Source organism: Halichoerus grypus, chromosome 4 (assembly GCF_964656455.1).
Source record: "Halichoerus grypus chromosome 4, mHalGry1.hap1.1, whole genome shotgun sequence".
NCBI classification, from domain to species: domain Eukaryota; kingdom Metazoa; phylum Chordata; class Mammalia; order Carnivora; family Phocidae; genus Halichoerus; species Halichoerus grypus.
In genome coordinates, this window is record NC_135715.1 from 140,434,045 (window position 1) to 140,460,383 (window position 26,339).

The following is a 26,339-nucleotide window of genomic DNA, read 5'->3' on the forward strand; positions in this document are numbered from 1 at the left end:
AGGCCGCGCCCGCTCCTCCAGCCCCGCCGCCGGGGAGGGGTTTCTCGGGACGAGCCGGCCCCTTTCATCCAGGAAGTGAAAGCGACGTCGGGGTCAATGAAAACAAACGGGGAGCCCGGGGGGAAGGAAGGCGGGCTAAGAGGAGGGAGCGCCGGGGCGCGGGAGGGAACAGCCGTGTGGTGGAAGCGCGAGCCGGGGGCCGGTTGCGGTCGTGATTTTGTTGCCGCCGCCGCCGCCGAGGCTCGCCCGGGGATGTCTGAGCCCGCGCCTGGCGGCCCCCGACCTCCACGCGGCGGCCGCCGCCCCGGCCTCTAAGGGCCGCCACGTCCCGGCGGCGCGCGCACGGGCTGAGGGCTGCTCGGTGCCGGCGGGGTTGCCCGGGGAGTGCCCGGGCGGGCCGGGAGGGGCTGCCCAGGCTCCGCGCCTACCCAGCACCGCGGCCGGCGCCCGGCCAGGAGGATGCGCGGCGCCGGGCTCTGAAGCATGGAGGGGGTTCTGTACAAGTGGACCAACTATCTCACAGGTCAGAGGGCTCGGGTACCCCGGGGGGGGGGGGGCGGTGGCGGGGAGAGGCGGGGGCCTTGGGCGGGTTTATGTGGGGAGGCTACGGAAAAGGAGGGTCAGGGGCCCTTCCCTCTGCCTGGCCTGCAGTGACCCTCGCAGAGAATGGGCTCCTTTTGCTTCCCGGGCTTAATCCCTCACTCAGTCCCTTGATGGAACTGGCCACTGCAGGGGACGGTTCGAGACTGCGCACCTTCCTAAGGGTAGGAAGTGAGCCTGACCGCTTCTTTTCCCGTGTAATAATACTTATTTCCTCCTGTGGCTTCCGTAACAATTTCCAGTTACTCTGCATGTGTTGGTGCAGTCTTCATCCTTATTCACACTTGATTCGGCATTTTGTTCATAACTGAGTTGTCAGGGTACAGGACTAGAATGGATCCTGTAAGATCAAGATTTAATTTTAAGAAATCCTTTCTCTATTTCTTTTTAAATTTATAGGAAATTTTAGCACGGTTTATTTTAAAAGTTGTCTTGTTGAAGTTGTTAAACTGTCCCCAGATAACATTATCTTAAGAGTTGGTTGTCAGTGAGCTGTCTTTATGTTTTGGAATTAAGGTAAGTGTGAGAAATAGTGGAGGACAGTGCAATGCACAGAAGTAGAACAGTCAGTGTCACCCATGAAGTGGGTTGGAAGGAAAAACTCCGAAATGTAGAAATGAGAGACCAGCAGGGAAGGGGCTTTTTCCATGACACCAACAGCCTGGCTCATTTAAAGAGCCTTAATTCTGAGTTGTAGACCCATCTCTGCCATCAACCACCGGTATGGACAAATCACTTACTCTCTCAAGATCTCAGTTCGTGAAGTAGAGGATGATCAGTTTATCTTGAAAGGTGGCGTCCAACTCCAGAATTCTATGATCTCACCACATTAGAGGAAAGGAAATGGGTTTAAAGTAAGATTAAGCAGGAAATAGATTTCTTGTTCCAGTATAATAGGCATTTTGACTTGCTACCCACTTACTTACTCTGCCCAAAGTATTGAACCTCTTGGTAACTGCATGGTACACTCAACTTGTGTCCACCCTGACCTTGTGCAAAATCTGCACATAAACACTTTAAGGCATAAGCATTGATTATGGTTGCCCGCCCCTTCCTTCCTTCCTTCCTTCCTTCCTTCCTCTCTCTTTCCCTCTTTCTTTCCGATTAATCGGAATGCTAAAGCCTGATTTAAAGCAGCAAATGCTTTAACATTTATGATACATGCATGTTTTATTTTGCTCACACTAAAATGTCAGTTTGTTTCTATAAATAACATGTTTTAGCAGGGAACTTTTAAAAAATGAGATAAATATTTTTTCTTAAGCATTTTTGTTTGGGCAGTTGTGAGAACAGTTACGCTGTTTAGTTGAGATATGGTATTAACTTTAAAGACAATGGTTTCTATTCTTTGAGATGCAAATGATCATCTCATTGCAAACTTTCATAAGCATAGTGTCAACAGTGTCTTGGGAGGAACCCCTTATGCCTAGCCTAGAGCAATGGGTGATTACTGACATGAGTCATAATTTATTCCTGGAGCGAAATGTGGTCTTGGTGGCCATCTTTCTCATCTAGGGCGCTGAGCACCAGCTGGTTGAGCTTTTAACCACGTGTGCTTAAGCTTTTAGTCTTTGCAGAGCATTTAAGCAAACTGCTAGTATGCATTGTAGAAGCTTGCTGAAATGAAATCTTTTGTTTGGAAGAATTCCACCTTAAAAATACAAATTTGACTCAGTGGCATGCTGACTATTAATTTTAGTTCATCTTAGGTCAGAAGAATGAGCAGCTGTTCGTACTGAATGATTTTTTTTTTTAAAGATTTTATTTATTTATTTGACAGAGAGAGACACAGAGCGAGAGAGGGAACACAAGCAGGGGCAGTGGGAGAGGGAGAAGCAGGCTTCCCGCTGAGCAGGGAGCCTGATGCGGGGCTTGATCCCAGAACCCTGGGATCGTGACCTGAGCCGAGGGCAGACGCTTAACGACTGAGCCACCCAAGCGCCCCCGTACTGAATGATCTTGAAGAAAACTTTCAGTTTCATGACAGTGTTCTTTGAGAATCTTTTGTAGAGAATAAGGATTTCAGTAACATTTGGTAGTTTGAGATAAAAAGAAAGTTGTTTTTTTTTTTTAAAGAATGCCTATGAATTTTTTTCACAGAGACATAGTCCTCTGTTATATAGATGTGTGAATCAATTGGATTTTTTTTAAAAAGATTTTATTTATTTATTTGACAGAGAGTGACACAGCGAGAGAGGGAACACAAGCAGGGGGGAGTGGGAGAGGGAGAAGCAGGCTCCCTGCTGAGCGGGGAGCCCGATGCAAGGGCTCTGCAAGGGCTCGATCCCAGGACCCTAGGATCATGACCTGAGCCGAAGGCAGATGCTTAACCCAGGCGCCCCTCAATTAGATTGTTTTAATTAAATATTTCTTCAAAAAGGTGTGTAGCAATAACTAACAGTCTTCATTATTTTAATATATTTAACCATGGTCACCTTTCAAGTTGCTGCAAATTCTAAATGAGTCATTTTGCTCATTATTTGTTTTAAAGAGATATTGAATCACAATAATGCAGGCTTACAAAATCACAATTTGACTTATAGGCACACTGGACCTGGGGTGGAGTGTACTTTTACCACCCTGCTTATAATTTGTTTGCCACGGTGAATTAGTGTTTGGAAAGATAATGTTTTTACCATTTCTGTGCATGCTGAATATACAATATACCCTCAGGCAATATACTGCATATCTTTACTCTCATGGATAACATATAATATCTCACTTTTCTGGTGTTTAATCACTCATTTAATCGTTGATACATTTTTTTTTTAAAAGATTTTATTTATTTATTTGACAGAGAAAGACAGTGAGAGAGGGAACACAAGCAGGGGGAGTGGGAGAGGGAGAAGCAGGCTTCCCGCGGAGCAGGGAGCCCGATGTGGGGCTTGATCCCAGGACCCTGGGATCATGACCTGAGCTGAAGGCAGACGCTTAACGACTGAGCCACCCAGGCGCCCCCATTGATACATTTTTTTTAGCACCTGTTATGTGCCAGGCACCATTGTAGGTGCTGGGAATGCAATGACAAACAAGATGAAATTCATGTACCAAAAGAACTTACCTTTTAATTTGCTAGGCCTCATTAGGGATTATAGTGTTTCATAACAAGAATTTTCCAAGTGTTTGAAACGTATTTTAATTATTTTGGATATCCAGCTTTCTGAACTGTATTATGACATTCCCTCTTGTGAAATTTAACCTTTTTATGATGTCATTTCAAAAGTGTTACAGGAAAAGCCGTTTGGGGAGGTAAGTCCTGGGTCTGTATGGGGGGTAAGAATGACTCTCCCATCGGCCACTGTCTTGGTACTATTTGGCCCTGGAAAAACTGAATTGATTAAGCATATAGCAGGCTATGTCTAATGTGACCAGGCTGAACTGTGATTTAATAGTTACAGAAAGAACAAGGACAGTCACACTGCCTTCAGAGAGGCACTGTGGTCATGGTCACTGTGTTATTAATCAGTGAACTGTTGTAAATTAGTAGCATGCTTGATAAGATTTTAGGGTACACTGAGTTTGGCTTGCAGGAGTGGCAGTTGAACTCTGAAGAAAGCCATCAACCTCATCCTCAGCTTTGCCTTAGAGCGAAGTCTATGACAGTTGTGTGATCTAGTCACTGAATAAACACAAATGAAATGAATGATTGCAGTTTCTAGCATTTCTGCCTGAGCTGTGCAGCAGCAGGGCAAGGAGAGAGGGAGTGTGGGAAATCCATGCTCTCACCACAGAATGTGCAGCTTCTGTGGAAGAGACTAGAATTCATTCAGCACTCACTTGGCAAGGGAGGGAGTTTGCTTAGGTAACATTTAAAGGGGGGGAAGGTCCCACTGCAGAATTAAAGGGCTGGGTGGCACCTGAGAGGTCATCTTGTTCAATCCACTCGTTATGGAGACTGAGAATTTTTGATATTTATTGAAATGATTTGTTTCAGCTATTTAACTAAAGAGCGAGAATAGAGCTGGGGCTAGAATCCATGTTTCTGTTGCTTTTTCCATCACATTGAAACCCAGCTCTGTTCCCTTCAGGAAAAGGGGAAAGTCATGTTTTACCCTTTGTAGGGTTATTACTGAGGATGAGTCTCATGGGTTGTTAATGAGAAGGTGGTGAGTCAGAATAAAGGTATTACTCCCTATATTTATGCTGACCGACACATTTCTGCAGAAGGCTCTCCCAACAAAGTGGGACTGAGGCAAGAACATTTTGGGTAGGCCTTGGCCATTAAAAATTTCATTGTCAGTGTGTTACCTTAGAACCAAGAAAACATGGATGGTAAATTTTGAAATCATAGTTGTCTATGTGATTAAATTAAATTCTTATTAATCTTGTTGTTTACAATATTTGTAGGTTGGCAGCCTCGTTGGTTTGTTCTAGATAATGGAATCCTGTCCTACTATGATTCACAAGATGATGTTTGCAAAGGGAGCAAAGGAAGTATAAAGATGGCAGTTTGTGAAATTAAAGGTAAGTGAATACGTGGAATTAGAGAAACTTGAAGTTAGGTAAGTAAAGCGTTCTTCACTGTAACCTAAAAAGAGGGAAAAAAGCATTTCTTGTCCAGTAGGGATCTTCCAATACCATTTATTTCCTTAGCAATTAAGAGTGGCACTTAGCATTATTAAGCACAATTTTTTGCATTTCTCCTTTTATACATGTACTTTGAATTGAAATTCAAAAATGTTAGTGTTAGTCTCTAATTTGGACCTGAAAAACAGTCTCTTAGGGATGCTACTTTAGTGTCCATACTGAGTCCGCAAGTGTTCTCTTTCATTCTCATTGTAAAGGTATTGTGAAGATTAGAAGCTGAGCTTTAAAAATGTTGAGGCAGGGCGCCTGGCTGGCTCAGTTGGTAGAGTATGCAGCTCTTGATCTTGGGGTCATGAGTTCAAGCCCCACGTTGGGCATAGAGCTTATTTGAAAAAAAAAAAAAAGAAAGAAAAAAAAGCTGAAGATAATGAGGCAAGCTCTGTAGGGTTTTTGATAAAATATGAAGTCAGAGTCATAAACTCTGGTTCTTTGCCGAATTGGAGATAAACTCTTCTGGGTGATAGAGGTTTTTTCCTTTTCTTCCGAAAGAGAAGAAATAAAGCAATAGGTCATGCTGTAATTTTCACGATGGAAGGTTTCATAGACCACTGATTCATTTGTATGTATGGTTGGGTTGTGTGGGGTGGAGGTAGGTAGGAGAGATCAGACAAAATGATAACAAAAAGTACTGAATTCTTCAGGGAATTGAAGGAAAAACTAAAGCACTAGAGTAGTGAATATCAAACACCTACAGGCCTTTTTCGTTTCTCCTCTGTAGCTTGAATACTTATCCTTCCTGAAGGGTACTTCCTTTGACATGGCGAGCTCTTGGTCATGGCTGTCAAACGCTTCAGAGTAATCTTACTGCTCTGTGCACTTTCTTATTTAGATTAAACCAAAGCAGCAGCTAATGCGTTATGTTATATTTTCCAGGGCTGGATTGCTAAATTTATGTGGTTTCATGGTAGTTCCTAGTATGATTTAGCCATGGAGACAGAATGGAATTTTTGCTTGCTACACATCTGGTTCTTCATTCATTTAAGACTTCTTACCACTAGGACTCTTTCAACAGCAGTGATTCATAATTTGGAGTAGATCAGTGTCATCCAGGGAGCTTTCTCCAAAATGTACATGTCTGATTGTAACATGCTCCCGTTAGTTGAGAATTACTACTGTTCTAATGGAAGGAAGTCGTGGCTATCTAAGATATAGAAACACTTCAGCCTAGTGTATTATTACTGCATCTTCCCTGAAATATATGTGGTATAATTTTGTTGTTTATTTTTAACAAACATACTGAAATGTATACCAGTAAGTGTTGGCTTTCCAGGTACTCATTTTTGATGTACTTATTTTTAATTGCGCCATCATCACCTGTAACACTTTAGAACTCCTCTTTTAGAATTTCCCATATGGGGGCCCCTGGGTGGCTCCGTCAGTTATGCGGTTGTCTTCAGCTCAGGTCATGATCTCAGGGTCCTGGGATCAAGCTCCGCATCAGGCTCCCTGCTTGGCAGGGAGTCTACTTCTCCCCTGTGCTATGCATGCGCTCTCTCTTTTTCTCTCTCTCAAGTAAATAAATAAAATCTTAAAAAAAAAAGAATTGCCTTATGAACCAGTGTATAAATTGCACAAGAAAAACACATTCAAAGCATGAGGTTTTGTTTTTTGTTTTTTTTTTAGTGATGGTTTTATCTCGTTTTATTCCCCAGATTTGATTCCAGATGATATTTGGTGAGAGTCAGAAATCAAACTACAAAGTTCAAAGATTCTCCACCCTTGAGGATATTTAAAAGACTTAGTGGCAGAATCCTAAGGCAATTCTAAAATGTTTCAAGTATGGCAGCATTTTTACTGTTGTTGTTTGTTTGAAGTAATCATTCTATTCAAGAATAACATACAGAAGAGGGAATAAATCTTAAATATTCAGCTTGAAGAATGTTTACAAAGTGTACACACTCATGTAACCACCGATCAGATTAAGAATTCGAATATTATCAGCATCCCAGATGCTGGGATATTATCCTGTCTCCTCAGCCACTAATCCCTCTAAAAAGTAACATTAATCTTTTATTGCCATAGATAAATACTGCCTACTTTTGAACATTTTATAAATGGAATAAATCAGTATTTTGTGTGTATGTTGGCTTCTTTCACTCAACATTGTGAAATTCATCCGTGTTGTTCTATGTAATAGTAGTTCATCATTCTTTTGATTTGTAGTATTTCTGCTGTATGAATATCCCACAATTTGGCTATCCATTTTAGTATTGATGTATATATATATTTTTTCCATTTGGGATTATAATGAGTAAAGCTGCCATAAAGATTCTTATATATTTCTTTGTTGAACATATGTATGCATTTCTCTTTAGTATATATCTGGAAGTGGAGTAGAATTGCTGAGGCATTGGGTATTCATACATTTAGCTTTAGCAGAATTAAGGAGAAAATTATTTTTGACACTTGCTAGTAAGGCCAAATTTATTCAAGTCTCTCATGATAGGTATAGGGACTACTGCACTGGGGTTTTGTAGTAGGGGAGAGAGATTGGGTTCAACTCTGAATACGATAAGAAAAGTGGAAATTTGTAGCCAAGGAGTAGAGTTGGGGGGAGGATCGGTGGATGGAAAATTACTAAGAGAAAACATCAGGGAGTAGGGGGCATTCTGGCTAAACTGACCTATAGGATTCTTGCTAAACTGACCTATAGGATTCTTGCTGAAGGCAGGCCGGGGTGATCAGACATTACCTGGGGGATGTTGGGGGTAGAGGAATTTGTTCAGGATTGAGGGTAATCAGATATTGATGGTGGAGGATTCTGGCTAAAGTGACTTAGCAGAAGTCCTGCTAAAACTGGACCCTGTAAGGACAGAGATGGAAGCCCAAGGTCAGGCCTTGTCAAGCAGAGGGCTCAGAGGAGTCTGACTGAAGTTGGATCCAGGAGAGAATCTTTGTCGCAGGTAATGCCAAACTGTTTACCAAAGTGGTTGTACCAATTTATTCTTGAACTAGCAGAGCATGAGAGTTCCAGTTGCTTTGCATTCTTTCCAAAACTTGCATTATCAGTTTTAAGATTTTGAATATTTCTAGTGTATATAGTGGTATCTCATGGTGATTTTGTCTTGTATTTTTTAAATAACTAATGATGAGTTTTTTTTTTTCAGATATTAATTAGCCATTTGAACATCCTCTTCTTTTGGAGTCCTTTTCAAGTCTTTGGCCTAATTTCTTTTTTTTTTTTTTTTTTAAGATTTTATTCATTTATTTGACAGAGAGAGACACAGCGAGAGAGGGAATACAAGCAGGGGGAGTGGGAGCGGGGGAAAGCAGACTCCCCGCCAAGCAGGGAGCCCGACACGGGGTTTGATCCCAGGACCCTGGGACCATGACTCGAGCCAAAGGCAGATGCTTAATGGCTGAGCCACCCAGGCGCCCCTTGGCCCAATTTCTAAATTAGGCTATCTTTCACGTTGATTTGTAGGAGTTCTTTATATAGTCCGAATGAGTCCTTGTATTGTATCTTTTTCCACTTCCTAGGTTGCATTTTCTTTGTTAAAGATATCTTTTGATAAACAGAAGTTCTTAATTTCAATAAAGTCCAGTTTTTCAGTTTTTTAAATTAGAATTTTTTATGTCCTGCTTAGGAAATCTTTTTTCTTCTTGAAGGCTTATTGTTTTACCTTGTATACTTAAGTCCATATTAGGTCTGTGATTGACTTAAAATTTATTTTTATATATGGTATCAGCAGGGGTTAAGATTCATTTTTTCTGGGGCGTCTGGGTGGCTCAGTCATTAAGCATCTGCCTTCGGCTCAGGTCATGATCCCAGGGTCCTGGGATTGAGCCCCGCATCGGGCTCCCTGCTCCGCGGGAAGCCTGCTTCTCCCTCTCCCGCTCCCCCTGCTTGTGTTCCTGCTGTCGCTATCTCTCTCTGTCAAATAAAAAAAAAAAAAGATTCATTTTTTCTTATAGGGATATTCAGTTGACAGTATCAATTATGGAAAACAGCAGCCTTTCACCTAGAGCACTGTAGAAACATTTTTGTCACCAAGTGAGTGACCGTGTACATTGGGTCTTTTTCTAGACTGTCTTTTGTTCCAAGGGCCTGCTTTTCTATCCTTCTGCCAATGTCACACTGTCTTAATTTCTTTAGCTTTATACTTCTTAGTATCTGATAGTCTAAGTCTTCTAACTTTGTTTTTCAGGATTGTCTTGGCTATTATTGGCCCTTTGCATTTCCTTAACACATATTAGAATCTGCTTGTAAATTTCCACAAATGTCTGCTGGAATTTTGACTGGAATTGTATTGAATCTATACATCAATTTGGGGAGAATTGTGTTCTTGACAAATTTGAGTCTTATGATCTATTAACATGGTATATTCCTATATTTAATTAGGTTTTTAATTTCAGTAATGTTTTACAGTTTTGCATAGAGAGATCTTGTCCATTTTGTGCTAAGAACTTGATGTTTTAGGAGCCTTGTTCTTAAGTTCATTGTCTTCTCAGGTGACTACTTTGGAGGGGACATCCTTGATTAATACACCAATTTTGGTATGTTTAAAAAGGAGACATCTTCGAGCGCCTGGCTGGCTAGGTTGGTGGAGTGTGGGACTCTTGATCTCAGGGTTGTGATTTCAAGCCCCACATTGGGCATGGATCCTACTTAAAAAAAGAAGGAGTCATCTTATTTTCTTTTTTTTTAAACAAAGTTTCTGCCTGTTCTTTATTTTTTATTTTCTTATTATTATTTTTAAAGATTTTATTTATTTATTTGACAGAGAGAGAGAGCACAAGCAGGGGGAGCGGCAGGCAGAGGCAGAGGGAGAAGCAGGCTCCTGGCTCAGCAGGGAGCTCCCAGGACCCTGGGATCATGACCTGAGCCGAAGGCAGACACATAATGACTGAGCCACCCAGGCATCCCTGGAGTCATCTTATTTTCATTTGTAGCAACAATTATTAGAAATAGAGCTTTGTTTTCCTTTGAGGTAGCTATTGGTGCTTTCTTTTTTTTTTTTTTAAAGATTTTATTTATTTGAGAGAGAGAATGAGAGACAGAGAGCATGAGAGGGAGGAGGGTGAGAGGGTGGAGGGTGAAAGGGAGAAGCAGACTCCCCGCTGAGCAGGGAGCCCGATGTGGGACTCGATCCCAGGACTCCAGGATCATGACCTGAGCTGAAGGCAGTCGCTTAACCAACTGAGCCACCCAGGCGCCCGCTATTGGTGCTTTCACTAGTATTAAGTAGCCAAAAAAGAGTTACTCTTGGAGCATGGGGATTTCAGTAGTTTTATCCTAGCTTGGAAATCTTTTACACCCATCACTGGTTGTTGCATGTTTATATATTTCACTATCTACATCCGAGGATGGCCTTTATAAGTAGAATGATAAGCTAGCAAAGCTTTTCTGGCACTATTTGCCATAGCAATATTTTCAGTAATTAATCGTATAAATAAGGGCTTCTGCCAGACTTTCAGGGCCCCTGAAAATTAAGCTCAATTCACCTTGTCCATTCATGAATATCATTACCATGTAATACAACACAAGGTTCTATTTAGGCTTGTCTCCTCAGTACATATTATGTTTATTTCCTCATCTAGGCCTTTTTAAATGCAGTTTTTCTCTTAACTAAATCCTACTATTGTCATATCCTTCTTCCTGGAGTTTTATTTCCAACCTCTTCTTACTTTCTCTCATTTTAATTACACAGGATGTCTCTGTACCAAAGAGTTTATCATTTAGTTGTTTTGATTATTTTTGGTGTGTCGGTTTGTTTCCCTGGTTAAATTGTCAGCTCTGTTAGAGTGAAGACTCCTTTCTTTCTTTCTTTTTTTTTTTAAAGATTTTATTTATTTATTTGAGAGAGAGAATGAGAGACAGAGAGCATGAGAGGGAGGAGGGTCAGAGGGAGAAGCAGACTCCCTGCTGAGTAGGGAGCCCGATGTGGGACTCGATCCTGGGACTCCAGGATCATGACCTGAGCCGAAGGCAGTCGCTTAACCAACTGAGCCACCCAGGCGCCCCAAGACTCCTTTCTTTCTTCTCTCCTATCTTACCCCTCTACCAGCACTCCTCTGAGCTGGGTAAATGCTTATTGATTAAGGACAGTGTAGCACAAATTTAGTCTTACAACAAAGATTGAGGATTGGCTCAGTATAATTCTTGATTAGTTCTCTTTTGTCTGAGTTTCAAGACAGGGGTGGTTTAGGAGAGGCGGGGAGGATGGTGGGAAAGAGGAGAAGGTCTCAAATACTCACGCTTATGGTGTGCCCTTAGTTGAGGACTGCCGTGCTGACGGAAGATGGCCATAGGTACCATTTATTGTGCTTCTTCTGAATGTCAGGCCCTGCCCTAGGCTTGGGGGGGATAAAACACACTTTCCTTTCAAAGAAATCAGTAAAACATGTGTGATGAGTGTGACGGTGCCTGTGTACTTAAAGTAGTCCAGGCAGCCCCCAGAGAGGGAGCTTTTAGTTCTCCGTGCTGTGTTCTCTTTCTCTTGCCACCACCACTTTGGCCCCCCTGCCAGCCTGAGTATATGTGAGCATGTGGTTTTCAGGGGCCACGATAGCCCCTTAGGGAGAGGCAGTACGTGCATCCTGAAGCTCAACTCCTTGTTTTAGGTGTCGGAAACATCTAATACTGCGTAAGAGTGATTGTTTGATTCTCCCCAAATTACTGAAGTTCGTGACTCTATTTCCCCCGTGTTTATCCTCATAGTCCATTCAGCAGACAACACAAGAATGGAATTAATCATTCCAGGCGAGCAGCATTTCTACATGAAGGCAGTGAATGCGGCGGAAAGACAGAGGTGGCTGGTTGCTCTGGGGAGCTCCAAAGCCTGTTTGACTGATACTAGGACGAAAAAGGAAAAAGGTAACTATAAATTTTTCTTTTGTGATGAGAATATTTTCTTAAACATAAATGTAAAGTGTCCTGTGCACCTTTAGTAATCTATCCTAAAGACATAATCAGAAATGTAGAAGATGATTTACATGCATAGATATTCATCATAGTAAAAAAAACTTGTAAATAATGCAAAGGTTGAAATTTAGGGGAATGGTTCAGTAAACTATAGGCTGATATAAGCTGATATGTAGCCAGTAAAATGTTTACAAGGAATTTTAATAATGTGAGAAAATGCCCAATGTTATTTAATTGCAAAAAACCCAGGATTCAAAATTATATATCCATTCATTGGTCAGCTCAGGAAAAATACGTAAAGTTGGTCAAGTTGTTACCTTTGGAAAGGTAATTTGTGGGAAGGAGACTCACTTTTCAAGCATTGGGGTTCCCTGCTCAGTGGGGAGTCTACTTCTCCCTCTCTCTGCCCCTCCTTCCGCTCATGCTCTCTCTCTCTCAAATAAATACATAAAATCTTTAAAAAAAAATTTATATTTTGGTAGTGAGTGTGCAGTTGTTTGATTTTTCTTTTCTATATATTTTTGGTTTTTCAAAATTTTTCATTGAGTATATATTACTTTTTTTTATAAAAGATTTTATTTATTAGAGAGAGAGAGAGAGAGAGGGAAAACACAGAGGAAGAGTGAGAGGGAGAAGCAGACTCCCAGCTAAGCAGAGAGCCTGACGTGGGGCTCTATCCCAGCACCCTGAGATCATGACCTGAGCCATAGGCAGACGCTTAACCGACTGAGCCACCAGGGCATCCCAAATATGTATTACTTTTATAATTAAAAAATAGTAGAAGTTAGTTAGATTACTGAAAACACTAAATTATGGGTATTGAAAAATGAAGGCCCAGAATTGAATTTATAATCATTTAAAAACATATGAAAGAACATCATGGGTAGAGTATGGCCAAGGGTAGGATAAGAAGGAGTGGAAACTCACAATAGCGAAAAGGTGGAAATAACCCAAATGTCCATAGACAAAGAAAGAGAAAAACAAAATGTAGTATTATACATACAATGGAATATTATTCAACCTTTAAAAGGAAGGAAATTCAGACACATGCTACAACATGGATGAATCTTGAAAGGTAAGTGAAATAAGCCAGTCACAAAGGGACAAATATTATATGATTGCACTTACTGGGATACGTAGAGTAGTCAGATTTATAGAGACAGAGGTAGAATAATGGTTGACAGGGGCTAGGGGGCAGGGGAGATGGGGCTTTATTGTTGAATAGGTGTAAAGTTTCAGTTGGGGAAGATGAAAAAGTTCTGGAGATGGATGATGGTAATGGTTGTAGGACATTGTGAATGTATTTAATGTCACTGAACTGTATACTTAAAATGGCTAAAATGGTAAATTTCGTTACATGTATTGTACTACAATTGAAAAAAAAAAAAGAAGGAATGGATTTAAATTTGAGTAGAAACTAATTTCGGTTAGGTTAAATGGGCAGATAGAGCTGGTTTGGCCCATTGTGGCTAGAGCGGCTTTGTGGCTAGTATCACAAAGCAGTGCCCCGACCCACGGCGGATGGAGAAATGCCAGGATCTAGCACGGGTATTTTCCCCTGCATCCTCTGCTATTTACGCTGCTGGTTTAGAGGGTATTGGTAAGTGAATGGCTGAGATTATGGCTGGATAGTTAGTGTGTCTGGACATATTAAAGAAGTAAGCTCTTAATAAAACAATTCTGAAAACAATATAATGTGAAGACGAAGTTATGAAAGGACCAGAAGAAAATAGATGTTTATATAATAGTTTTGACTACATAAAAATTAAAAACTTCTATGTGTCAAAATGCACAATAAAGAAAACTGAAAGAGAGCAGATAGATCTGGAAAAGTGCTTCCAGTATATAGAATAGGACAGGGGAAAGATTGCTCTCTTTAGTGTGTAAGAACTTTTATAAATTATTAATTTGTATGTTATTAAGAGAAAAAACCACACATCAGAACTGGAAAAATATGTAAAGGTTAGAAAAGACAGTTTACAAAAGAAGAAATACAAGCACGTTTTAAATGAAAGATGAGTGATGGAATGGGAATATCCTGTATAAAACATCCAGGGTGGGGGGCGCCCGAGGGGCTCAGTCGGTTGAGTGACCAGGTCTGGATTTCGGCTCAGGACATGATCTCAGGCTGGGGAGACTGAGCCCTGAGTCGTGTTGGGCTCCACACTCAGCATGGAGTCTGCTTGAGATTCTCCCTCTCCTTTTGCCTCGGCCCCTCCCTCCACTCACGTGCACGCACGTGCTCTCCCTCTCTCGCAAAATAAATAAAATCTTTAAAAAAAAATCCCGTGGTCATCACCCTGCCTCTGGAAATTAATCTACCTAAACTTCATGTCAGATGTATGACTCCCATTTTTGTCCCCAATTATTTGAAGAGAAGGTATTTCTTCAAGACCCTCGTATCCTATTTCCAAGGGCTCCCACCTCTTAAGCTATAGGTTTTTATATCTATTGTCTTACTTTTTAAATTATTCCATTTTGTTTTATTTTTTTAATTATTTTTAAAAAAGATTTTATTTATTTGAGAGAGAGAGACAGCGAGAGAGGGAACACAACAAGCAGGGGGACTGGGAGAGGGAGAAGCAGGCTTCCCGCGGAGCAGGGAGCCCAATGCGGGGCTTGATCACAGGACCCTGGGATCGTGACCTGAGCTGAAGGCAGACGCTTAACGACTGAGCCACCCAGGCGCCCCTCCATTTTGTTTTATTGTTCAAAGGATATGAAAACAATCTAACTGAATGTTTATATATGTTCCTTTCAGAAATAAGTGAAACCAGTGAATCTCTGAAAACCAAAATGTCTGAACTTCGCCTCTACTGTGATCTCCTAATGCAGCAAGTTCATACTATCCAAGAATTTGTTCACCATGATGAGAATCATTCATCTCCCAGCATAGAGGTATACAAAGATGATCCTTTCATGTCTGGTTATGCTTTGTAATACCCTGGTGGGTGAGGTTCTTCCCGTAGGGTGGCAGAGCAGCGTTTTCAAAATGAGCTATTTTTAGCTATTTCGGGCTGTTCCTACTACAGACTCCAGATATCTGTAGGATCTTCTAGATTATATCTGTGCAACCAAGTAAAGCAGGAAGCAGCACATTTCTCCGGGGAATCAAGGCTGATTTTTGCAGCCAATCTGATGATTTGGAGGTTGGGATGGTGAAGAAGCATTCCAGGCTTTGTTTTCTGGGCTGGAATCATTGGGCAACTGCTGTTCTCTTTTGGTAATAAGGTTCCAGTTTCAGGGACTGAGAATTGATAATTTAGCTTTATCAAAGAACTTTTTAAAAATGTCCTCAGAACGGTAATACAGGAATCAAATTTCAGATGTGTGGGGCCTGACAATGAGATAGGTTCACACTTTCTGATAAAGGAGGATCAGTGGTCCCTACTGTTCTCTGGGTGAAAGGCCAGCATGGTTCCTAGTCTCCTTTTACCTAACTTGGGAGAAATGGGACAAGAAATCTTCCTGCCCCTCCAGGCTGTGGCCTTTCCTGGTGGGGAGCAATCTTCTGTGAGGTCACCTTTAGTTGCAGGCATGTTACACCCCAAGGGCATTTACTGTTTCACCACAAGCTCTCTGGAGGGAGGTGCCCTCACATTTGCTCTGCAGCTCAGGGACAGTGTCAAGGACCTTCCACTCTGCCGTTCTTGGTGTATTTGATTATTCCCCTAATGCCCAAGGCTTCAGGGTGACTGCCAAGGTCACGCAGATGCAGGAGGCAGTTGGGGTAACCAAGGTGGAAAGAGACCTTCTCAACTTGCTGTCCTGGGCTTTTATCTGGGAACAAAAGTCTCAGCAACTCCTCAGCAGACTTCTTTTTTTTTTGGTCTGGGTCAAAGGAAACTAAGAAATATCAATATTTGACAAAGGGTCATGGACTTGCCATGACTGGCTCAGACCAGTCTGTATTCATCCCCCAGGGTCAGGACCCATTGCTGTCATAAAGAGAAGATTGGGGTTTGTATTCTACCAAGGACGAAGTGGGAGAAGGGGTTTGGAGTATATATGAGTTGCGCCTGCCACTAAGGAACTCTCAGGGTGTTCATTGCTGTGACCGCCTTCAGAATTTGGTTACTTAGAAAATTGCTGTCTAGGTTAGGTTTATCTAAGATACATTTTTGTACATAGTTTTTCAATATGATTGGTTATTTGGTTTAAATGCAAAAGTTATTTTTTCTTAGACTCTAATTTCATACACTGTTTGCTTGATAGACATTTCGTATTCATGTATTGCTTTAATTTTCTAAGGGAGTAGATTTTAAGTAGATTTGCATATAAGCTAGTAAGGTGTCTTTTGGAGATAATGTTTAGTCACTTGATTAGAATGTGGTGCATGATTCCATATAGTTGTGTGTGAGTCTGTTCAACTCAGTGTGTAATTTTTCAGAACATGAATGAAGCCTCTTCTCTGCTTAGTGCCACATGTAATACGTTCATCACAACACTTGAGGAATGTGTGAAGATAGCGAATGCCAAGTTTAAACCTGAGATGTTTCAGCTGTCCCATCCGGATCCCTTGGTTTCTCCTGTGTCACCTTCTCCTGTTCAAATGGTTGGGAATTGTTTTTCTTCCAGTGATGTTGCATGTTTGTTTTTGTTTTTATTTTTAAGGGAGGAAACTGGCAGTGGGAAATAATCAACAGATTGAATTTTTTTTTTAGATTGTACTCATCTTCGGTGTTGGAGCCTCTCACCTCTTTGGGCTCAGCATGTACCAAGGTCCTGATTGCCTCCCCATGGAGAACTGTACCGTTTACCCCAGTGCGCCGGGAAAATATTATAATGCTCTGCGGGTGTTGTGACACAGAAGAGGTTGGGGGCACTGCTCTTCTTGCGATAAAATTAGGGATAAAATTAAGCAAAGGGATAAAATAAAGCAAATCGTAAACGTGTTGTAAGGGGTTTGAAGTAACACGATATAGGGAAAACAGTATTTTATAGTCAGTATTTGGAACTGAGCCCTCTGAGTAGGCAAGTTCTTTAATCTCTCTGGACCTCATTTTCTTCATCTATAAAATAAAAGGTCTCCTCCATCAGCAGGTCATTGCAAAGGGGCTGACCTGTTTAACACAGGTGCTTTGTGTTAGTTTCTTTCCTTCTGATTGCCCTGAACAAGTACTCTCCCCGGAGCGGTGGACTCCTTGTCCTTCCCAAGCTAATAAACTCACTTAGGCAAGCTGTGTGAAACTCGTAGGTGAGACAGAGTTTGATGAGACTTTACATTTCTTTCATCCAAGTGTTTTCAGGAGCCCTTTTATAGAAGGAAGAATGCCACCTGGTACTATTTTAGCAATTACTTGAAGGCTTATTTGTTAGAAGAAAGAATAGGGTACAACTTATTCCTAGGTTCTTTTATCCACCCCAGCCAATTTAGCTATATGAGATTAAGTAAAGATTGTTATCCAAATTTATTTAGATCATTGTTTTCTAATCAATGTATGATGGGCTAATAATGTTATGTTCCTAGATTGGGTGCATTCAGGATGATATGACTGTAGATGTCTGTTCTAGTGCTGTGTTCCTGAAGTTGATATATAAGGGGTACACTGTTTTTTAAGGTGTCAAGTACAGACTTTACTACAAATACTACTGTATTTGACTTTATAGAATCAAATGCAATAAAACCACCTCAAAGCTGCCTTGTTTTTGTATTGAATTTCTGAGGAAAATGCCTTCTGTAACAAATGCTCTGTAGTCCAGAGAGGTCCTATGTGTTTTTTATGTCTAAGAAACTCTAATAACTGTCTGTTTTTAAATCAAAAACTTTTATCAGTAGCAACTTTACAGAAAGTCCAATAAGCTAATCTAAAAAATACTGGCTATTTTTACTTGCTTTGCCATTTTACTTCATACATCAAGGAAAAATTGTGGCTTATGATAATTAGTTCTGGAGACACAGCATGGAAAAAAGTTCAGACAGTCTTTTTGGGAAGATCGTTTTTTTTCTTTTTAAAAATATGAGTAAATGGAAGATAAAGCTGTGAAAGATTTGAGAATTCTAAAACTATTTAAATTGATTTTTAAACTACTTTATGTAGTTAATCTCATTGTGTCCCTCCTAGAATAAATTCGCATTCAATTTTATCTCAAATCGTAATCAGTTCAAACAATCGTCATTTTGACCCACAGATTGAGTGATTATTGTAGTGGTGATGTCCTTGGGTGAGTAATCCCAAAGGACTTGACTTCTGTTAAAGGAGATGTTAATGTCCATTTGCAACTTGATGTCAATCATATTAGTGTTCCTGGACTACAAATTGGGTTGGTCATATCTGTTATCATTTCAACTGGGACTTCTCAGAGCAACTGGTGGCTCCTGTTACAGATATAGCAGGCATTTACATCACACAGATGTTAGATTTGGACTTGGAAGACCCTTGAGCCCCTGCATATAAAAGCACCTGTCCTTAGCCTGTAGTATAAACTTGGCTTTTTTGCTACCTTGCTGAACATTGAAATAATCTGTTTTAATTGGGGCCCTCCTTCTATTTTTTTTGGTGGAGTAGTTGGATCTTTTAAATTAAGTTTAGTATTTGTCATATTTGTTAATGCTCTTAATCAGGTTTTTGAAAATTTTTTTAAATATATGTTTTAGAGACCTATTTGAGACTTAGGGTTCTTCTTCTGAGTTTTTTTTTTTTTTAATTTATTTGAGACAGAGAGATAGAGAGAGAGAGAGAGAGCATGAGCAGGGGGAGGTACAGAAGGAGAGGGAGAAGCAGGCTCTCCACTGAGCAGGGAGCCCGACGTGGGACTCAATCCCAGGACCCTGGGATCATGACCTGAGCCGAAGGCAGACGCTTAACCATCTGAGCCACCCAGGCGCCCTTCTTCTGAGTTCTTTAAAGACTTGAATGACTAATGCCATCTTCCATGAAAACCATACTTTAGAACATCTGTGTAACAGCTACCTGAATAATGAATTATAAAGAAAAGCTTTGCTACCAGACTCTTTTCCTGGCCTATAAGAAAAAGAGAGGGAGAGATATTTATTAGAATATTTTCTGGCTCGTTAGATATTCCGTTAAATAGTATGGTTTTTTTGGAGTGGTTATATACATTTTTTATATTTTTATATATATGTACACACATACACACATATATGATATATATAAAACATAAAATTTGGTTTTTATTATTGAGAAAAGAATCTAGCATATTTTTGATATGTGTTGGGAAAGATTCCAATGAATGGTTTTTAGGGACAAAGCTTGACATTGTGCTGATAGTGTTGCTTGAGTCTGTAAAAGATAAATTTCTTAGCCAGTCATTTTTTTCATCTGAGCAAATTTGTGTTAATTATGATAATGATAATACATTAGAGCTGTATTATTCTACTTGGTGTATGGATTATGCTTACTTTCTTTTTAAATTTCTAGATGAAGCGTTCTGTTAGCCATCCTGGTTCTTGCAGTTCAGAGAGGTAAAATAACCTTTTCTTTTAATCAAGTTCTCTCAGAATTATACCTACTTAGAGAAATTTTTTGGGCCTTTAACATGAAGTGGTGTGGGATGGAAACTTTTTCTGAGCAGAGCCTGGTTCTGATTTGCTTGGCGTTATATCTAAGTATAGGGCCCAGCCCCTTAGCATTATATCTAAGTATAGGGCCCAGCCCCAGCAGGTGAAGTCAGTGAAGATAAATGAGTGAATAAATTAACCAGCAGGGTAAGCACCTTGTCAGCTCTTGTACCTTTTTTAAATGTTTGAAATTACATCAAATGATGGTTGGTAGAAATCCATTTTTGAGGTATCAAGGGTCCAGTGATTAGGCTCACTTTATGACAGCTTTTTTTTTTTTTTTTTTTTTTTTAAAGATTTTATTTATTTGACAGAGAGAGAGATAGCGAGAGCAGGAACACAAGCAAGGGGAATGGGAGAGGGAGAAGCAGGCTTCTTGCCGAGCAGGGAGCCCGATGTGGGACTCGATCCCAGGACCCTGGGATCATGACCTGAGCCGAAGGCAGACGCTTAACGACTGAGCCACCCAGGCGCCCTTTACGACAGCTTTTTACAGTCATATATTCATGCTGATCTGTTGTTTTGTTAAGATTTAAAGATCTTACTGAAAAAAGAGAAAAACCAATTGACATTTTAAAGTGTATATTCATTATCAGCACATTTAAGACATTTATCCAATATCCCAGGCCACTAAAGTGTTTTTTATCTTGGTAGGTAAGTCTTTTAAGTTGCTCTGATTGTCTTATTTGGTTCTTTGGAAATTGGTGAAATTGTAGTGACATTAGCTCTTATTTTTCTACATTAAGAAAAAGTGCTAACTGAGCCCTTAGTATTGTCACTCCCCACCCCCTCCCCACCATGATTATATAACCTCTGAATTATCATATGCTCAGAGGAGCCCTGTGGTGTAAATATATATATCTCCAATCCTGTCAGGGAATGAAGAGTTTCACCAGCTGAATTTTCTAGAAAAACAGAAGCTTGATCCCTTTTACAAACTTCTATTTTTGTGATAGAAATTTTTCTGAACTGTATTTTATCTTTTCTACCTCAAATAAAATATAGTTAGAATTTTTTTTTAAAAAGTTATTTATTTAGAGAGAGGGAGAGAGAAAGCATGGGAATGTGCAGGAGAGAGGGGCAGAGGGAAAGGGAGAGATGGTCTCAGGCAGACTCTGTGCTGAGCGAGAAGCCTGATGTGGGGCTTGATATCACAACCCTGAGATCAGGACCTTGAGCCAAAACCAAGAGTTGGACGCTTAACCAACTGTGCCACCCAGGTGCCCCAAATATAATTAGAATTTTAAAATTATTTTTTTTCTTGATGAATCAAGATTGTCACTAGAACGGTAATATTGGGCTTTCCATACAGTGGCAGCTGAAGTGCTGTTGAGTGGTGATGATTTGCTTCTATGTTGGATATTTTAGATTGATTTTTCTAGTTTTCTGATTTTCTAGACTATATTTATTTGTTTTTAGTATTTATTAATTTATTTGAGAGAGAGCGAGTGTGTGCCAGCCGGGGGTAGGGGGGAGAGGGAGCAGAGGGAGAGGGACAAGCAGACTCAGCGCTAAGTGCGGAGCCGGACATGGGCATGGGGCTCAATCTCACCACCCTGAGATCATGAGCTGAGCTGAAATCGAGAGTTGACGCTTCCCTGACTGAGCCACCCAGGCGCCCCACAGACTGCTTTTTAAAATAGTTTTTGTAGCCTCCATTTGTCATGTCTATTTGTTCTTGTGCTGTCAGTGAGTTGACCTCCAGCATGTTCCTTACCTACTTGCCTATCCCCTTCACTCTGCTATTTTTGATCAGATATGGATTGACACTAGATACATGCACTTGTGAAGTCATAACTTTTAGTTTTCAAACATTGGTTAACCCTCTGATATGTCTATGGTCTCACTGGACCCTTCTCTATAAAAGAAGTTGCTTTATTTTACCCCCTTTCCATTTAGTTTGGCTCAGAGGTCATATTCAGGTTACCAGCTGGATTCTAAATGATTTGACTTGCCTGTGGTGTGACCTCTGAAGGAGTTGAATGTTGCTAAAATAGAAATTTGGAAATAAAAATATTTCCTCTTTCATTTGAAGAAGTCATTTAAAACTCCAGTTAAGGGGTGCCTGGGTGGCTCAGTTCATTAAGTGTCCGACTCGATTTCGGCTCAGCTCATGCGCTCAGGGTCATGAGATCAAGGCTCACATCTGGTTCCTTTCTGAGTGTAGAGCTTGCCTAAGATTCTCTCTCCCTCTGCCCCTCCCCGCCCACCCGCACCCCCCACTCATATGCGGGCTCACTCTCTCTAAAAACAAAAAACAAAAATCACTCCAGTTAAGTTGAGGGTATTACAATGTAATGCGTTCTGTTTAATTTGTAGGAGTAGCCACTGTGTAAAAGAACCGGTATCTGCACTTCACCGACTCTCCCAGCGACGCCGAAGAACCTACTCAGATACAGACTCTTGTAATGATATTCCTCTTGAAGACCCAGATAGTGAGTTAAATGCAGCTCTGTCTCTTTCTTTGGCTTATTCTCCAGAATTGTTGTGGTGCTCTATAAGTGTTAAAATAAATGAAGGATACTGATAGTCAACACTGTACTTTGCCCTTGGATTCATTCCTTAATTCAGAGCCAGGCAAACAGCACACAATCCACAGAAGCTCCTATTTCCTCTTACAGACACCTTTATTATTACCTAAGAAGTGCTGAATACCTCTATGTAAGTGCCGTATCTTTGATTTATATATATATATATAACATCAAAATGTTTTCTTCCCAGTACATTTTAGTAATCTCTTAGTAATGTTCTACTCCCACTATATTTACATTTCAAAAACATTTTAGAAGAAAGCATGAATTGTGGGTAGGCTTCTAGGGGCGAGGTCTAAGTTCAGAGAAAAAAAAATCAGCATTGTTACTTAAATAATTTGAAATGGCCAAGGAAAATAAATTTTTCCGGTGGTGGTGGTGAATTACAGTAGCGTTTATTCCTGTACCTTTTTCTCCCTTTTTCTTTAAAGAGGCAGCATAAAGAGATTGAATACTTTAGGAAAGGTTTTGTGGTTTATGTTCAAATTTAGTTATTTTTCTCTTCAGAGAGAAAGCTTTTTCAAAGCTTTTGTTGAGTGGTGATGATTTGCTTCTATGTTGGATATTTTAGATTGATTTTTCTAGTTTTTTGATTTTCTAGAGTTTTTTATTTATTTGTTTTTAATATTTATTAATTTATTGGGGAGAGAGCGAATATGTCTCAGAATATCTAGCTAGACAGTGGTGACCATGATTTCTAGTGAACACAAATAGGGTCTTACTATTACAACTCCATTAGTAGACTTCTGCTTTTCAGAGTCTTTACTCTTGCCCATGAAGCGTGTGTGATGGAAATTATATACAGTTCCTAGTTAGGGGACAGGTCGTGTTCCAAGAATTTGTAAGTCTGCCGTTCGGAACACAGATTTTATTTCTCTTGTGGAAATGACATCATAAATGGTGTTTCGATTTCTTTAGGTTGCCTGGAAGAGCCCAGCTACTTCACATTGATTAAAATTTGTTTTACGGAACCAGAAAGTTAAACAGGTTTAATGAGGGGGGGAAGATAGAGTTCATGAAGGTGGTGGAGTTTGGAGAGGGACTGCTGGTCATTTTCAGATTTTTAGAAGGTGATGGCATCTTTTGTTGTTGTTGTTGTCCATTTCTCTTGCAGAACTGTTTATTGATACAGAGCACTACTCTGTGTTCATTGCCATTTTTGAATTTAAGTTGGGACAGTGGGTACAAGAAGGAAGGAAAAGGGGTGAGGGTGGGAAAGGGAAGGGAGAAGGAAACTTTCCCAGGCCAATTTAGTACAACTTGGAGGAGATAAGCGGAAGAGGGTTAGAGGTTAGGTGTGGGAGGCAGGTAGGGTAGATTCTGATTGACCTTGTTTTTTCTGCCTGGTTTATGTGACCCTTTGAATCTAGAGCCCAGGAAAGAGTTCTCTATGCTGCCTGTGCTTTCCTCTAGATACTGCTCCTTTTTACTCTACGGGGATCATTTTCATTTGTGATGGCGAAAATAATTTTTTAAAAAATCCAGCCATTTTTCTTAGCTCTCTTGTAAGCACCCTGGTTTTGAATTTTTGAAACCAATTTTCAGAAGCTCTCAGTGTGCATGCCTGACTCCATTTAGCATTCCCATAGTTAGCTGTTAAGGAGTGTAACAGAACTAGTCACGCATACCTTCACACACATGTACGCATGTCCACACATACACACATGCATCCGTAGCTATATACAAACATATATCTCAGTTCTCTAGAACGTTTTTTAAGTTGGGAAGTGTGGCTAGAGAAGTTTTATCCTTAGATTTCCATCTGTTTATCCCAAAGTTTAGTGTCTCGGTTAGTTGACAAAGCAGAGACTGAATTAGTGCTCTTCTTTAGAAAGTACATGTTTTGCAATTGGGCAGTCTTAGTGGCTGCCCCACTAAGAATATCCCCGAATATTCTTTTCCTTGAGAGAGAAAACTTCTATTTTTTATTAACTAGATTTAAAAAAATTATAAAAGTAGTAACCGTTCATGGTAAATTCAAATAACATGTACACACAAAAGTGGAATTGTTTGGGAATGGGGCCATGCCAGTGTGTTTAGCTGTGTTCAGTTGCAGCTGCAGTGAGTTCTGTGAGTTGTATTCCACGTGGAAATATGGGAACTTTCAGTGTGAGGTACCTTGTCAGCTTTGGTCAGAAAGTCTTATGGTGAGAAGAGTAAGACCTGAATTAGTCCTCATTCTATTACCAGTTGCGTGATCTTGGGTTAGGCATTTTTTTGGATCTTGTTGTTTTGTTTTGTTTTTTTTTCCCCCTAGAAAACAGGAAGGATACTAACAGCATTACAACAATCAGGCTGAAAAATCAGTAGGTAACTAAGACTACATTCACTTCTGCATATATTTGCTGAACTGCCCACTATGTGCTAACCATGGTTCTAGCAGTGAACCAAACAAATATCTCTACTGCTGGTGGCCTCGTAATTTATTTCCTTAACTATGAAGTTTCTCCTTATGACTGCCAATAGTGGGACGGTGAGATTTTTCTCTATTAAGCAAACAGTCAAAGAAATTAGGAAGCTGAAGGAATTTCATGTCCCTAAATAGGAAATTTAAAAAAAAAATTTTTCCACAGAGAACTGGAGTTAATATCGATAGGATATTTAACCTTTTAATTAATTTCTTAATAGGACCCGTTCACTGTTCAAGAAATACACTTAATGGAGATCTGGCATCAGCAGCCATTCCTGAAGAAAGCAGACTTACGGCCAAAAAGAAATCTGAATCGGAAGACCCTCTTCCATCCTTCTCTTCCTGAGGAGACGGAAGTGCCCAACTTCCTCTAAGTATTGCTATGCAAAAGCTGCTGTACTGAAACTATGTTATAGGGGGTGGTTTTTCCCTTAGGATTTCTCTGCACTTTATAGAATACTGTAAAACCAACAACAAAAAAACAACCCACATACCTTCGAAGTGTATTTTATCTTTATATAGTTTATTTGCAAGAGTATTTTCCTAATAACTTCACAGTATGAATGTGCATCTTTTTTTTTTTTAAACAAATGATGGTGTAACATTTTGACCTCCATAAGGACAAATGTAGATATTTTTCTAAAAAACCATGAGGGACTGACGGATGAGTCAGTGTGTATTGTAGCTTATAAACATGAAATCTTAGAAACATAAGGTTTCTGTTTGACAGAAGTGTGGTATCTGTAACTTGTGCCATGGACCAAATGGTCACTTTAGCCCAGCTAAAAATGAGTTACGATAGCAGCTTGATGGTGATTCTATTGTATTCCCTTAAGCAAAAGGAAACATTTAATATTCTAAATATTTTTAGCCCCAATATCGTGACATACTGAGGATTTTTTTAAAAACCAGGCTGTGCTGTCCTTCATATGTGAAGTTGACACTACTGATTTGTCAATACCAAATGTTGGGTTAAAGTATTTAACTTTTATTTATTTATTTTTCTGTTGCATCAAAAAATGATTGCATCCTAACTTTTATGACCTACCAAATTTAAGATGTGTATACATTGTTATTTACATTGTTCTAGAAAAGAGGTGAATGTTGTAGTGACCTTGCTCACTTACACCAGAGAAATAAACGCCTTTCAATGGAAGAGGATTTTAGTGCTTTTTTCCTAAAATAGACATTAAGCTGCTGTTGTAAGGTATTAATGTTTGCAGCTCTTTAGACTATCTAGAGACATTTTTTTATTTATGACTATTTATACAAAAAAGGAATTCTGTCAAGGTGACTGCTCTACATCACTTGAGAATGGCATTATTTAATTAAAGAACAAATAGCATTTTTTGGTAGTGCCTGTCCATACCTATTGTCATTGTTTGCCTTGTAAACTGTTTTTTTTTTAATTCACTTTGGAGGGATGGTTTTGTCCAAGGTCTTGGATGAGGAGCACTTTAAAACAAACTGGTTTGGTGTTTTTAAGTTAATCACATGTTTAATAAATACATGGTTTTTGCATTCAAACTCATCATATAATACATTGTATTATTTACATTGTTGATACTCTGTCTAATCTTTATCAAGTGCTATTAGTGTTCTTTATTGCTTTGATTTTGTTTGTATATTTGGACCTTCTAGTGAATACACAAATGAGGCATGTTTTTAGGTTTGCTGCCTATGAGCTTAGAACAGTGTGGCCTATTTCACTTTAAATTTCTCTCATAGGTTTATGTGGAACATTTTTTTAAAGAGTTAATATTTGGTATTTACTTCACTAAAAATAAATCTGTAATTGTAAGTTTAAAATGGACATAAACAATC

At 39.9% G+C, this 26,339-nt stretch overlaps 1 protein-coding gene across 2 annotated transcripts; it reads left to right on the plus strand.

The window, feature by feature from the left end:
* The first annotated feature begins 88 nt into the window (after positions 1 to 88).
* Positions 89 to 26,046, plus strand: PLEKHA3 (pleckstrin homology domain containing A3). Of its 2 annotated transcripts, XM_078071033.1 has the most exons (8): positions 94 to 523; positions 4,948 to 5,064; positions 11,849 to 12,004; positions 14,814 to 14,950; positions 16,443 to 16,607; positions 19,435 to 19,478; positions 21,894 to 22,009; positions 24,734 to 26,046. In XM_078071033.1, the coding sequence occupies exons 1-8, from the start codon at positions 484 to 486 to the stop codon at positions 24,859 to 24,861; spliced, it is 903 nt and encodes a 300-aa protein (XP_077927159.1). In that variant the 5' UTR covers positions 94 to 483; the 3' UTR covers positions 24,862 to 26,046. The 2 variants fall into 2 exon arrangements, with proteins under 2 accessions (XP_077927160.1, XP_077927159.1); XM_078071034.1 differs by lacking the exons at positions 21,894 to 22,009; positions 24,734 to 26,046 and adding an exon at positions 16,717 to 16,867 and having other exon boundaries at positions 89 to 523.
* The last annotated feature ends 293 nt before the right edge of the window (positions 26,047 to 26,339 follow it).